The following is a 13,160-nucleotide window of genomic DNA, read 5'->3' as shown; positions in this document are numbered from 1 at the left end:
AACACAAAGGATGGAGTCGCATTCAGGTGAAATGAACGTTTGAATCCAGCCAGCTTGTCGTGTCCCCGGTGACACGGACTCAATCTCCATATCAGTAACGCACATCACACTTCAGGTGGAACACATTTGTTGTGACTGAGCAGCTGCCAGACGCTGCTATTTAGAGAAGTTAAAGGATAATCTCAGTGGGCCAGAAATAATATCTGATAATCCTTCTAGTTGCTTATAATGTGGATTCACCTTTATTTATTCTGTGTAGAAGAACATCTCAATCTAACAACCACTTACAACTCTAATTCATGAGCAGAGTTCAGTCTCGTTTGTGGTTGTTAGTTTTTTGGGCACACTACAAAACTGGACTGAGCGTGGCACTCACACTGAACCCCCCTGAGGACATAAATCTTAACACTGACATATGCAGCGTTCCTTAAAGTTGTGTCTTGGCCAGAAAAAGAGAGTCTGCATATCTGTTAGTTCGTATTTAAATACTGAAACCAGGAATCTTGCAGTTTTTTTTTTTTTGCCATCTCAGGTTTTGACAATATTTGTTTTACTTTTTTTTAATTGCAGTTAGAACGACGCAGCTAAATCAAGCGATGTGTGCTTAAAAGGTTTTGGCACTTCTTTGTGAGGTAATTGTGGCTTTGACAGTCAAAGACAAATTCAACTAGTCTGTATTTAATGAGTAGTTTTCCCTCATTCTGATGCACCACTCCAGCTCTCTGCTGTTTCTGATGACACAAAAATGTGACTCTCATTAACAGTTCACAGTTGGAAGGATTTCTCTGGTTGACAAACGGTTTCCCTCTGAGTGGTGGACGTCAGTGTTTTCAATGTGTTTGTTTTCTTGTACAGTAACAATTCATGCAATGACAGTCTAAACACAAAAGCAGAACACACATTTCTCTCTTTACTGCTCTGTCTCTCTCTCTCTCTCTCTGCTGCTCTGTCGCTCTGCCACTGTCTCTCTCTTCTCACATAACAAGCTCTCTTGTTTCTCCAGGATTTGCTGAGTTGTTTGGTGACTTTGCAGAACTTTTATGCCTTTTAACAAGATGAAACTCAACTCAAGGAAAATGTGGCACTTAAAATAAAATAAAAAGTTTGTTGTTTTTTTTGTATAAAACTATAATTTTTTTTAACAATACTTGATTGTAAAACTGTCCAGGTTTGTTTAAGGTATTCGAACAACAAACAGGTTGAATGAAGCACAGAGTTCAGTACACTTCTAATGGAGAATAAAACTACATCTCAGTCTTTCATCTTTTGGAATACATGAATAAAACATGCTGCATTGTGTTAATCTGCAGTTTAATTTATTGTAAAGCAAAATTATCAAAGAAAAGAATTCCTGGAGGGACAGTCTTTCCCTCTCCTGTCTCTCTCTGTCCTCTCTCTCTCTCTCTCTGTCCTCTCTCTCTCTCTCTCTTTTCTCTCTCTCTCTCTCTTCTCTCTCTCTCCTCTCTCTCTCTCGCCCTCTCCCGGTCTTACAGTCACAATTTTTTAGCGGAGGGGGTGAGCCACGGAGAGAAGGGGATGCACGCTCGGGTGGAGGAAGGGAGAAGAGGAGACGGCGTGGATTTGCATGAGACGCAGAGAGGTAGAGCAAGAGAGGGGGGAGGCTAAGAGGAGGAGGCAGGAGAGAGGAGGAGGAGGAGAAGGAGGGAGTATGAGGCAGGGAGAGGAGAAGAGAGGAGCGCAGAGAGAGGGCAAAACTCACTTGAACAGGAGGGATCCAAGAGGAGCGGTCTCTCTTCCCCTTCCTCTCTCTCTGTTGCCTAGTCCCTCCAGAGTCACCTTTACTGTAGAGAAGAGGCTCCTGCTTCAGACTGAATAACTCGCTCTTCTGGCTTCTATCTCGCGTGTAACACCGAAGAAAGGAACGAGAAGTCCAATAGGGTCTTTCTTTTGTTTCTTAAGCCATCACACTTAAAACAAAAAAAAAAAAAAAAAAACAAGGAACGCACCCAGGACGGTGGGCACACCCCCGCGAGAGAGAGAGAAGAGATGATCTTTTTAGGTCCCAGTAAGCTGTGAAGGGTTTTTTAATGACAATGTCAGGCGACCTTAGACAAAGAAAGCCTCCCCAAACTCGTTTTGGGACTAATTAAACAATTAACAAATGGGCAATTAAATCGTGCCCGTCTGCTGTGTTTGTTCTTCCTTGCAGCTCCTGTCTTGCCTGTCTGTCTCTCCTCCCTGTCTGTCTGCCGTGCCTCTTTCGCTCTGGGGCTTTGCAGCGGTGTGTGCTCCAGTCAAAGCGGCTCTGGCCGACCATCCTCCTCCCCTCCTCCTCAACCCTCGCTCCGCTGCTGTGTTCTTCCTCCCTCCCTCTCTCTCTCTCTCTCTCTCTCTCCCCCCTTCACGCAGCCCCCTGTCCCGTCTCCTATTGTGTGGTAACCATGGAAACCCGGGCCGGAGACTGTAGCCGGTGCGCATGCGCATGCTCCAGCCTTCCTTCATCACCGTCACCGTCAGCCCGGTTCGACGAGGAGCGGAGAGGCTCGTCGCGCCTCGCGCTCCCTCTGCCGCCCGAGTGAGTGTAACGACCGGCGCGTGCAGCTGATCATCGATCTGCAGCCGCGCGACGTTACAATGTAGTGACAGCTGATCACAATGTCTAATCACTACGTTTTAAATATGTAATAGTTCAGTAACATGTAGACTATCCTACACAAAGGATTTATGTTCTTTGTTTATATACCAATTTATCTGTGGCTCATTTCACTCATATGTAACACACTTAATGCATTTAATTGGTATTAAAATGTTCTTTTATTCATCATTTTATGTTAAAATAGCACATTTTAAAGCAGTTTGTAAACACTACGTTTATGTTACAAGAACTATAATAATAATAATAATAATAATAATAACAATAATAATTGCTGCACTGCTCTCTGTGGATTGAATCATTTTAAGCCTGTGGGACTCTTCAGTAGGCAGTTGATGCAGAAATGTTGACTTGTCACTGCAGAAATAAAACAGGTGAAACATTAATAATGGCTCAGTTTTAGTTTCTCAGTAACCATGCCAGTAAGTGAAGCAGCATGCACAATATAGGGACCTTGGACCTGAAACACCGAAATGGAAATCAGCCATCACCAATAACACCTGTCCTGCTATGATATGTCAATATTCCTGGCTGTGAAAAAAATCTGCCATTGATTTCACAGTAGGTGTTTGCCTCTGACAGCTGACTATACCCTGTATTTTATGTTGTGGCTTTAATGGTCCTAACACATGTCTTTGCTGTTGCCATCCTGCAGATGCAGACGTATGAAAGGTGGAAATTAATCAATGCTTTAGTTCCTTTAGCTGGAATCATTCTAAATTCCTGCAGAAAATTCGGAAAATTCCACAGATTTCTAAAGGTTTCCTTTGAAAAATGATCACCAAAACCCTGTGGGATAATATTATTGCAGAATCTTACCATTTTATATTTCTCTTTGTTTGTAAAGAGGTGTCAATCAACTGCTGTAGCATCAATATTTAGTGTGGCCAGAGGTGCAACATGCTTGTATGTTCCTACTTTCTAGAGACCATTGCAGAGATGGTTTTCTGGTTTTCAGCCATATTATATTCAGTGATTATTTAAACAAGAGAAGAGCCCCGCAGAGCATCCCCCTTTAAACAAATACACAGAGAACTTGGGTTCGAGTTAACATGTATCCATTTCTTTATTAAGCTTAACCTCAGACAGACAAAGTAACAGACACAATTTGTGTGGCAAGCTGCTGAGTGTTCACATCAAAAACGACATGAGGAACAGGAGGAAGAGGAAACAACAGGGACACAAAAGATCAAAACAGTTCTGCAGTGAGAGAGACAGTCAGAGGGGTCTGGAAAGAGAATGAAACTAACAATCAGGGAAAGTGCTCGTCGGCTGAGAGGTGAAACACGATGATGTTTTCCTCCAGGCTTTGTTCAGGATTTGCTGCAGCCGGCTGTAGTCAATTAAGTCAATCACTTGCTGAAGCATCAGGTCAATATACTGTAGTTACAGTGCATTATCTGTGCATTATGGTTATTTGAAAACAAATTAGTCTTAATGCTTTTAAAGTGTGTCTTAGTGTATTTAGAGCTTTGCTGAAACAGGTGTCATTATCTCATTTATGTGTGTGTGTGAGAGATATAACATGACTGTGTGTATATGCGCTTTCTTGTGTACCACTGCTAATGGCACGACGCTTAAAGTGCACTGGGGTTGCGAAAGTTGTGCCCAGCAAAGCGGGCCTGGTCACCCAGCTCTTCCTCAATCCTGAGAGGAAGAGGAGGTGAGAGAGAGAGAGAAAGAGAAAGAGAAAGATGCAGAGCAGGTAGAAATAATGTGAACAAAGACAACAGCAGATGAAACAAAGAAGGAAAGAAGAGGAGAAATATAAAAGTGCTGTAAGTGATGCTGAAGATGTTCTTTATGTATTTCTATACATGCACAAATATACAAATCAAGCTACGAATACAAACCTCATGAGCTGATTGTATTTGGCCAGACGTTCTGATCGACAGGGAGCTCCAGTCTTGATCTAAAGGAGAAAAAAATACAAAGAACCACAGGGAAGCTGCATTACTGGTACTTGGTATTCGGACAGCAACTTACAGTAATTTTCACTATCAGATTTTTTTTTTTATTACATTTCTGATTTCAGTGACTTAGTTATTTAATAATATAATTTATATTGCAAAAAGGTTTACTTTCCACTTCTGTTTACTACATGACCTTATACTTGAGCTATTTCTGTTAAAACCCTTCCCATTGTGTTGTGCACGCACGCACGCGTGTGTGTGTGTTACCTGTCCAGTGCAGAGACCAACCACCAGGTCAGCTATAAAGGTGTCCTCTGTTTCTCCTGAGCGGTGGCTCACCATCACACCCCAGCCGTTCTCCTGGGCCAGCTTACACCTGAGAGGCAGGGGCAGTACAGCTTTGATCTCACATGCAGGCACGTGATTGTCTATGCATCAAATACACACAAAATCAACTCACGCTTTGATGGCCTCTGTGACAGAGCCAATCTGGTTGACTTTAAGCAGCAGACAGTTGCAGGCCTTATCCTCCACAGCTCGCTGTATCCTGCGTGGGTTGGTGACCGTCAGATCGTCTCCAACCACCTGCACAATGTACACAACAAAGTTACAGACAGATCGAATTGCATCTTGTTAATCAGAGTAATAGTATCAAGTCTACTCAGCCCAGAAAGTATTAACGTTTGTCCTACATATATACGTAAATCCATAAACCAATGATATTAAACTCCACCGATTCTGCACACGAAGATCAGCCTGCAAGAGAGTCAATGAAATACGCTATTGAGTTTCATTACAGAAACTGAAGAATAAAGCATTTATTGCTAAAGATCAGGACATCACGACCTCTACAACAATTTTTACCCTTTTTTTAAATGGAAGTGCATTACTTAAAGGATCCTCTGAACTAATTCCCTTCCACATAACAAGGACACAGTGTGATATCTTACCTGGATGCCTACTGACGCTGTGAACTGTGACCAAGCAGGCCAGTCATCCTGGTCAAAGGGATCTTCAATAGACACAACTGGAGAAAAGAGATGTGGGTAAGATCATTTATTTGCACAGGTAATATTACCACCTGCTTTGAAAACCCTTAATTTTTTCATTAGTCACTTACGACTAAGAGCTCTGGTGACATTGCCAATAAAGGTTCAAATAGGAGTAATGTTTTAAAAATGCACTCACATTTAACACATATGCACACACACACACACACACTTGCCCACACAAGCAGAAAGCACACCATTGACAGGGTAAAGAGCCACATCAGAGTAGGTCCCTGCCTGCCAAATGTGCGCTGTAGCGCATAATTAAAACCTCTTTAACAGGCCCGAGTGTCAGGAGGAGAGACCAGGCTGTGGAGACATCAAGCTCTCATGTTTTCTTACTTTATCTGTCTAATAGGTGTTGAAAGAAATATGGCAAATGTAGAAATGTCAAAAATAGGCTGGTGTGTCAATTTACTGATAGAAATTCAATCAGCTATTAACACTGACCACTTGTCTTTGCACGAGCCTGGAAATCAATACATTTCCCTTATTTTAAAGGTCCACAATGAATAGGAGTTGTCTATATGATGTTATCTATTTAACTAGAACAGCCGTTAGATAAAAATGACTTATTTCTGGCACATCTTTGCCCCAAATCAGACACATTTTCATCAGAATACACACCTGGGTAGTTGTTAATAAAGCCCTGGTAGATGCTGGCCAGCTCATCAGCACTGATGTTGCGGGCAGCGTTAGGCGCGGACTTGAAGTCCAGGTCGTACTTGCCCTCGATGAAAAACTCTGAAGCAGCAACATCCATCCCTATCACCACTTTGTCTGTGAAGCCAGCCTTCTCTATGGCCGTCTTTATCAGCTCCAGGGCTGACGGAGAGAAATAGCAAGATGAAAGGTGACCAAAGGAAATTAAGGAAAGGACTTTTTGTTTTACACTGTAGCTGTGTTTACCTTCACTGTTCTCTTGTATATTAGGAGCAAACCCTCCCTCATCTCCCACATTTGTAGCATCCTGACCATATTTCTCCTTGATGACACCTCTGAGTGTCTGATAGAGCTCCGCCCCCACACGCAGAGCATCACGGAAAGACTCCGCCCCTACAGGAAGTACCATGAACTCCTGCATAGCCAGCCTGTTACCAGCATGGGAGCCCCCGTTGATCACATTAAAAGCCTGAGGGAGCACACAGATGAAGCCAGATGAGATTGTATTCGGGCCTTTGTGTTTGGAAGAATTCCATTTTTGCACAATGACTTACAGGAACTGGGAGGACCAAGTCTCTGTTTCCTGCCAGATCAGCAATGTGACGGTACAGAGGGACACCTTTCTCTGCTGCGCCAGCTTTGCATATGGCCAGTGATACTCCAAGAATAGAATTGGCCCCAAACTTAGCTGGGGGAAACACAGAAGCAGTCACATAAGCACATGGATGCAGTCAAGGTCACTGGGTCATTGCACATGTATTCCATCACTGTACATGAGATATGATTGAGGCTTACATTTGTTGTCAGTGCCGTCCATTTCAATCATCACGTTGTCCAGTTTCTCCTGCTCCAACACACTGATTCCCTGACAGAAAAACAAAATGTCAGTTCTTTATTCTTGTTTGACCATTTCTGCTTAAAACTGATCAAATCCTGCACTGCTACTCACAGACTGCATGAGGGCAGGTCCAAGGGTCTCATTAATGTGACTAACAGCTTTGGTTACACCTTAAGACAGCAGGACAGAAGGAGATATTTGGATCCATGGAAAACGAATACTGTCAGACCACATTTATGTCACAAAACCACAAAGAAAATGTTCAAAGCAAGAGAAGAGACGCGGTGGGGGAAAAAAAGAGACAGAAGCGCAGACGATGCATCTTGTTAAGATGCATCTTAAGTGTTCACCTTTGCCCTTGTAGCGAGTCTTGTCTCCATCCCGGAGCTCCAAGGCCTCGTAAATGCCGGTGGATGCACCGCTGGGCACAGCAGCCCTAAACAGACCTGGAATAGAGAAAAGAAGATTGGTGGGTGGAGAGAGAAACATGTTTAGCGGTGAAAGGTTGAAGAGGCAGAGAGAGGGGTGGAAAAGGTAAAAGGAAGCTTGTGTGAATACAACCTTTGAGGTTAAGATTAGATTGTCAAGCCCATTATCAGACAAGGTCACAAATACAGTACGTGAGTGATTCTTTTTAATGGATTTATGTTTTTTAACCTTTGCTGGTATGCAGATCTACTTCCACAGTTGGGTTTCCCCTGGAGTCCAGGATCTCCCTGGCAACAATATTCACTATGGACATCCTGTAAAAAGCAAGAAAACATTAGCTTTATTTAACCATTTCTACTGCACATTACAACTCAGTGCTCATTTTGCAGTCCTACCATCTGATTTTGCCTCTTTAAAAAAAAAAAAAGGATGTACATGAGCAAGGGAATGGGGGTAGCAGAGAGACAGATGAGGATGAAAATATCAAACGCCAAAAACGCATTTCATTTTAGCTAACAGCGGTGTTGAGGTGCTTCAATTTCACATTAGTCACAAGGGGTTCACACCCCTCTTCCTCTTCGTCACATGCACACACATTGTGATGATAGTGACGCAGCCTTAGGGATGAAGAGCTGTGGAAAAGATGCTCCCTAGGAAGATGCTGGCACTGGCACACACACACCCACAAACACATATACACAGAGAAGGAAACATTTATCAAAAGCTAATAATGCATACCTATTTATTAATCTACTGTCAACCTGTTCCGGACCACCAAACAGTTCAATTTTCTGTGCTGTTTCAGTCAGTGAATATGAATATGGACCAATGGAGAGATGAAATGGTGAGAAAACACACAGCGAGAGGAGATGAGGAGATGAGAAGGGGGGAGGAGGAGGATAGGGGAGGCTAAGAGGGATGGAGGGTATGAAGAAATAGATCAATCTTTTTAAACATTACCTGCAGCGTGTTTGAAGCCTGGTGGAGAAAGTGAGCGGATGTGGGCGAATGAGAGGGAGAGACAGAGGGACGGAGAGGTGGGAGGAGAAGGGGTGAAAACATATGACACACAGGGGGGAGGGGGAGCGTGAGTCATTGGAGGATGCAGAGAGGAGGGGAGGGAACCAAAGTGGGAGAGGAGAAAAAAGGGGGATAGAGTGGAATAACAGGGCTTGCATGATATTTTTTTCTGTTTTAGTGAAGACACATGTAAATAAAATGTCTGAGGAAAAGAAAGAGCTTTCTCAGTGGGCTCCATTTTCAACCTTTTCATTTAACACCGTCTTCCTGACTTCCTACAAGTCCTCTCATTTGTCTGGCATTGCTTGCTGAGCGTACATCTGCTCGTCTGCCATCTAACTACAGCAGCACTCATGACATGTGTGCAAATATTGTCTCAGCAAAGCGCTAACATGAAAAGGTAATTTGTGGTTGCATGCAGGAGGTTCTGTCATCCTGCAAAGAATGCCATAACTGGCGTAAAAGTAAGGGTTTGCTAGAGTAATGGAAACACACATCTGCATATTTAGTTGTGGATGACAGGCAGAAAATATCAAAACAAAGAAACGATGAGGAGGATACATCTAAGCAAAGGCAGATGCACAAAGTGAGATGCCTTGTTGGGTAACTTCAGAGAATGACGGGGATTAAAGGAGACAAGAAGACAGGTAAGACAGGTGACAAAAGCAGTGCATGCTGGGGGGAGGATGTGCATTTAAAAATAGTCGTGGATGTAATTAAAGGTACAGCGAGCACAGACGGAGGCAGGCAGAGAGCCTGCTATGGGAGTGATTTGTCAAAAGAAAGAATGGTTTTCATTGGCTGCTCCACTTGTGTGCTCCATCTGGATGTCACATGACCTGAAGACATAGTGGCACTGGGTGGAGGGGAGCAAACGAATACAAGCACATGCAATGGGGGGATAAATGTATGGCTGATTTGTTTGTTTATACAGCAGCAGAATTAGATTAAATACAGACAGAGGAGCCAAAACAAACCTTTGTTTTTTATAAAATACACATTAAATACATTCAATCTCAAACAACCACAACAGAGACACATTTTGTAATTATCTAACAATGTTTAATGAACTTTTATTTAGTTAGATTAATTAGTTAACAGTATACAATTCAATTCACTGACACACTAGTGTCTTCACAAACATAAAATGGACTGTACAGCAGATGTACTGTATACTGTAGCACTTTAGTGCAGTGGGCAAAAACACGTCAAGTTTTGAGAATGAGTATATATAAAGTGAGCGTAGTTATACCCATGTTTGCACAAGGGTGCCATTGTGTCTGTGTGTGTGTGTGTGTGTGTGGAGCGTAACAGTGGAGAAGGAGAACTGTAAATGTAACTATCAAGTGTGTGGGGGGGGTTTGTTGAGTGTGTGTTTGTTGTTTATGTAAAGACAGTCCAGTCATATCAAACATTTACGACGGGCAGTTGTGACGATCATCAACTTCCATCTTCAGCGTGGTTCACAGCATCGGGGAAATCTTCCCTCAACTCCTTTCATCTGGTCGGCCAAGTGTCACACCTGCAGGGACAGTCAACCTGTCAGTCCAAAATGGTGGTCCTAGATCGCACTGAGACACGTCCAACAACAGCCAATTTAGCAGTTTGTTGATTAAAGACAGCTCGCATCAAAAATTCTCACAATGAGACTCCTGTTACGACCTATATTCACAAATGTTTGCAAACAGAGTGGTACAGATGGATAGCGAGTTGATGCCACTCCTCCAAATTTATATTTTCCAGTGTGATACAGTTTATTTGACTCATACAGTGTAACATGCAATGGACCTGCAAAATCACAATTATTGTACGGTGTACATTTTTACCACTATTGTTCTAGTGTTATATCATTTTACAAGTGTTGGCTACCCTCTTGTGGGTGTTTGAGGGTCACTAAAACCAGAATAAATGCAAATTCAAATGGAAATCTATTTAAATAGATCAATTATGTAAAAATGATCAAACAATAACAAGAAAATCCAAATGTAAAATGACACCTGCTGTAATGGTTCCATTAAAAGCTTTATATGTATACCTGATGAAGGTCGTGTAGACCGTAATGTTCAGCAGTAAGTGAGACAGTGTGCGGGAGTCTCTCATTGTTATCATGCTGCACCTGTCACTATTTAGGTGTGCAGAGATATTTTATTGATTAACATAAGCTAAGCAACACCCAACCCAACACTTCAATGTAAAAATTATGACCATCTCATGTCTGGAATGCTTTTATTACACAGTATCTGGACAAAGGATTGTCTGCATCTAGCATCTCTTTTATCCTCTTAACATTGTTACATGTGCTTAAATTCAGGAAAAAAAGCAGACATATGAAATACAGCCTGACCAATGCGGGATTTTTAAAGCCTATAATGATATTAACAATTGAGGAGTTGAAACTGAAAATATTTTAATACTAAACACGACATAAACATACATTTTTAAGTTTTTTATAGTAAAAAAATAAACTGCTTGATATGTAATGATCACAATGTTGCATAGATACCACTAAAATATTTTTTCCATTTCTGTACTTACTTATTTTTCAGCCGGCATATTCCCCAAAACAAATACACATGTTTTTAGCTAAAACTGTCTGGGTCAGGCTGAACTTGAGCAGCAGTAAATACTCAGTGCTCTCTCTTACCTCTCACCAGTCGTAACGTGGACGGGTTTGGGGCTGACGGTGTCTGGGGGACTCGTGCCGATGGCCTGGTGGGGACGTTGAGCTGGGAGGGGCAGTAAGGGCCAGCTGCTGACCTCCTGCCCGTCGATCTCGGCCGTACTCCAGCGCCCGGGCATTCGGGGGAACATATCTTACGGCCTCCCTCCTCCACTCCTCATCAAACGCTGCAGCATCACCTAGTGGGAACAGTGGACAGGTTAAGTGACACAAATAACATATTTGAAGTCACTGCAGCATTATCAACCTCCAGCTCATTAAATAACATTGTTGTGGACACGTTGTGCTTCCTTTGAGTTGTAATAGTAAACAATCATTATCTCTCTGGCCCAGTGACTCACTCTCATCAAGGTTAATGAAGTCTTGCCGATCCTCGCGGTCTCCAGTGCGGCGATTTCGTGAACGCTCCATTATGTGTGCACGATCCCCGATGTGGTGGCCGATAGCCAGACGCTCGAGGCCGCTCTCGCTGTCCCTCATGGACTGCCGCGTCTCACGGATCTGAGGTGAGAAGTGATGCTGTGAACTCTGGACGAACTCGGACCGAAATGTTTGTATGACAACTATGATATTTATACTGTACATGATGTATTTATTGTCACTACAATTACTGGTGATTTCATGTGTTAACGAGGCCAGAATGTCACAGTCATGCCCGGACTAACAAAGCATGAAGGCCACATGTCCAGTGAGGAGAGTAATCGTATACTGTAATAATTCTCACCCCTCCAGGGCCTGTTCTTGTTTGACTGGTCTGCTGATAAACTTCAGGAGGCCCTGAGTCTGTAGAGGAGTAGGAGATCACTGTTGACGAGGAGAACGTCTGACAGTTTGGTGAACCGGAAATTCTTTCCTATAAGAAGAACCAAAAACAAAAGTAAACAGAAGGTGAGACTAGAGTAATGTTCAGACACTGGTTTCATTCAGGAGGGTAATTACTTTCTGTTTATCTGAAATTGGTTGACAGAACTACTCACCATGCCTCCCATCATTTCTCCCATCATGCCAAACATATCCATGAACCCTCCACCCTGCAAAAATAAATGAAAGGAGGAAGTCTCATTTGATGAAACGCAGTGGAACACCTCTAAAACAGTGTTTACTGGCAGTTCAGTGCAACTAGGGCCATTATTTAATCCCCCAAACCCTTACTGTCAGAGCAAAAAGATGCACTTAACACACTTTTGTGTGGCAAACAATTCATATAATCATATTTTTAAATGACAAATCATGTTTGATCGCTGCTAATTCTGTTATTAAGGTGGAAAAAAACAAACAGAGACAAGTACAAGTTGTGTATTTTCTCAGCTAATACCATATACTTTTGGTCATATAATGTATCAGTATAAACTTGAATTTCAACATATTAGTACATGTATCTTTATCTATGTGTAATCTGTAATATGAAAAGTTCTATTTCTGCAGGTATTGAAGCAGCTACTCACCATTCCCATCATGCCAAAGGGGGCCAGCGGACCAGCCTAAAAGAAAATGTAGACTTTAAACTCAAATCTCAAAAATATAACCGATAAACTTATGTCGATATCAAACACATGACACATTTAAAACACATGAATAAGTCCTTAAAGTTAAGAGAGTTACCTGTCTACGTGGTGCACGAGGTGCCTGTATCTGGGGTGCAAGGGCAAACGGGTCCATGCCAAATGGTCCAAACAGAACCCTCATCTGCTGCCTGTGAGCAGCAAATGGATCCCTAGAAGAAATCACAGAAATCACAGATTACACTGACTTCACATCAGTTCTCGTGAATCGACTCAGTGTGAATTTCTTATCTTAAAGGAAAAAAAGGTTTTGTAAAAGAAACATGTGTATCTTCCTCAAAGTATCAAAACAAGTGTCACTTTGGAAAACGTGCCAAAATATTGAAACTAAACCAAATAATACTTAGCAGAGCAGTTGTTGAGTTTTCATTAATTACATATATATATATATA

The 13,160-nt window shown here is 42.3% G+C and overlaps 2 protein-coding genes across 2 annotated transcripts in view; both read right to left on the bottom strand.

Annotated features, from left to right (window-relative positions):
• Positions 1 to 3,665: 3,665 nt before the first annotated feature.
• LOC118336084 (gamma-enolase-like) lies at positions 3,666 to 8,544 on the bottom strand. The gene is made up of 13 exons (XM_035672656.1): positions 8,467 to 8,544; positions 7,735 to 7,820; positions 7,428 to 7,523; positions 7,189 to 7,247; positions 7,035 to 7,104; positions 6,794 to 6,927; positions 6,486 to 6,708; positions 6,204 to 6,401; positions 5,478 to 5,554; positions 4,988 to 5,112; positions 4,795 to 4,903; positions 4,468 to 4,526; positions 3,666 to 4,261 (listed from the first exon to the last, which is right to left on the bottom strand). Exons 2-13 carry the CDS (start codon positions 7,817 to 7,819, stop codon positions 4,192 to 4,194), a joined length of 1,305 nt encoding a protein of 434 aa, XP_035528549.1. The 5' UTR covers position 7,820; positions 8,467 to 8,544; the 3' UTR covers positions 3,666 to 4,191.
• A 1,027-nt stretch (positions 8,545 to 9,571) lies between these two features.
• Positions 9,572 to 13,160, bottom strand: part of mlf2 (myeloid leukemia factor 2) — a 5,461-nt gene continuing 1,872 nt past the window's right edge. Inside the window, exons 2-8 of the mRNA XM_035672694.1 lie at positions 12,809 to 12,920; positions 12,652 to 12,687; positions 12,184 to 12,237; positions 11,931 to 12,059; positions 11,548 to 11,707; positions 11,171 to 11,385; positions 9,572 to 10,048 (exon numbers count right to left, since the gene is read on the bottom strand). Of these exons, the coding sequence (XP_035528587.1) occupies positions 11,174 to 11,385; positions 11,548 to 11,707; positions 11,931 to 12,059; positions 12,184 to 12,237; positions 12,652 to 12,687; positions 12,809 to 12,920 (703 nt within the window). The 3' untranslated portion in view covers positions 9,572 to 10,048; positions 11,171 to 11,173. The remainder of the gene's footprint in view (positions 10,049 to 11,170; positions 11,386 to 11,547; positions 11,708 to 11,930; positions 12,060 to 12,183; positions 12,238 to 12,651; positions 12,688 to 12,808; positions 12,921 to 13,160) is intronic.

This window comes from Morone saxatilis, unplaced genomic scaffold (assembly GCF_004916995.1).
Source record: "Morone saxatilis isolate NCDOM2014 unplaced genomic scaffold, NCSU_SB_2.0 Contig24, whole genome shotgun sequence".
Classification (NCBI taxonomy): Eukaryota; Metazoa; Chordata; class Actinopteri; family Moronidae; genus Morone; species Morone saxatilis.
This window is presented reverse-complemented; position numbering and strand designations above follow the sequence as displayed.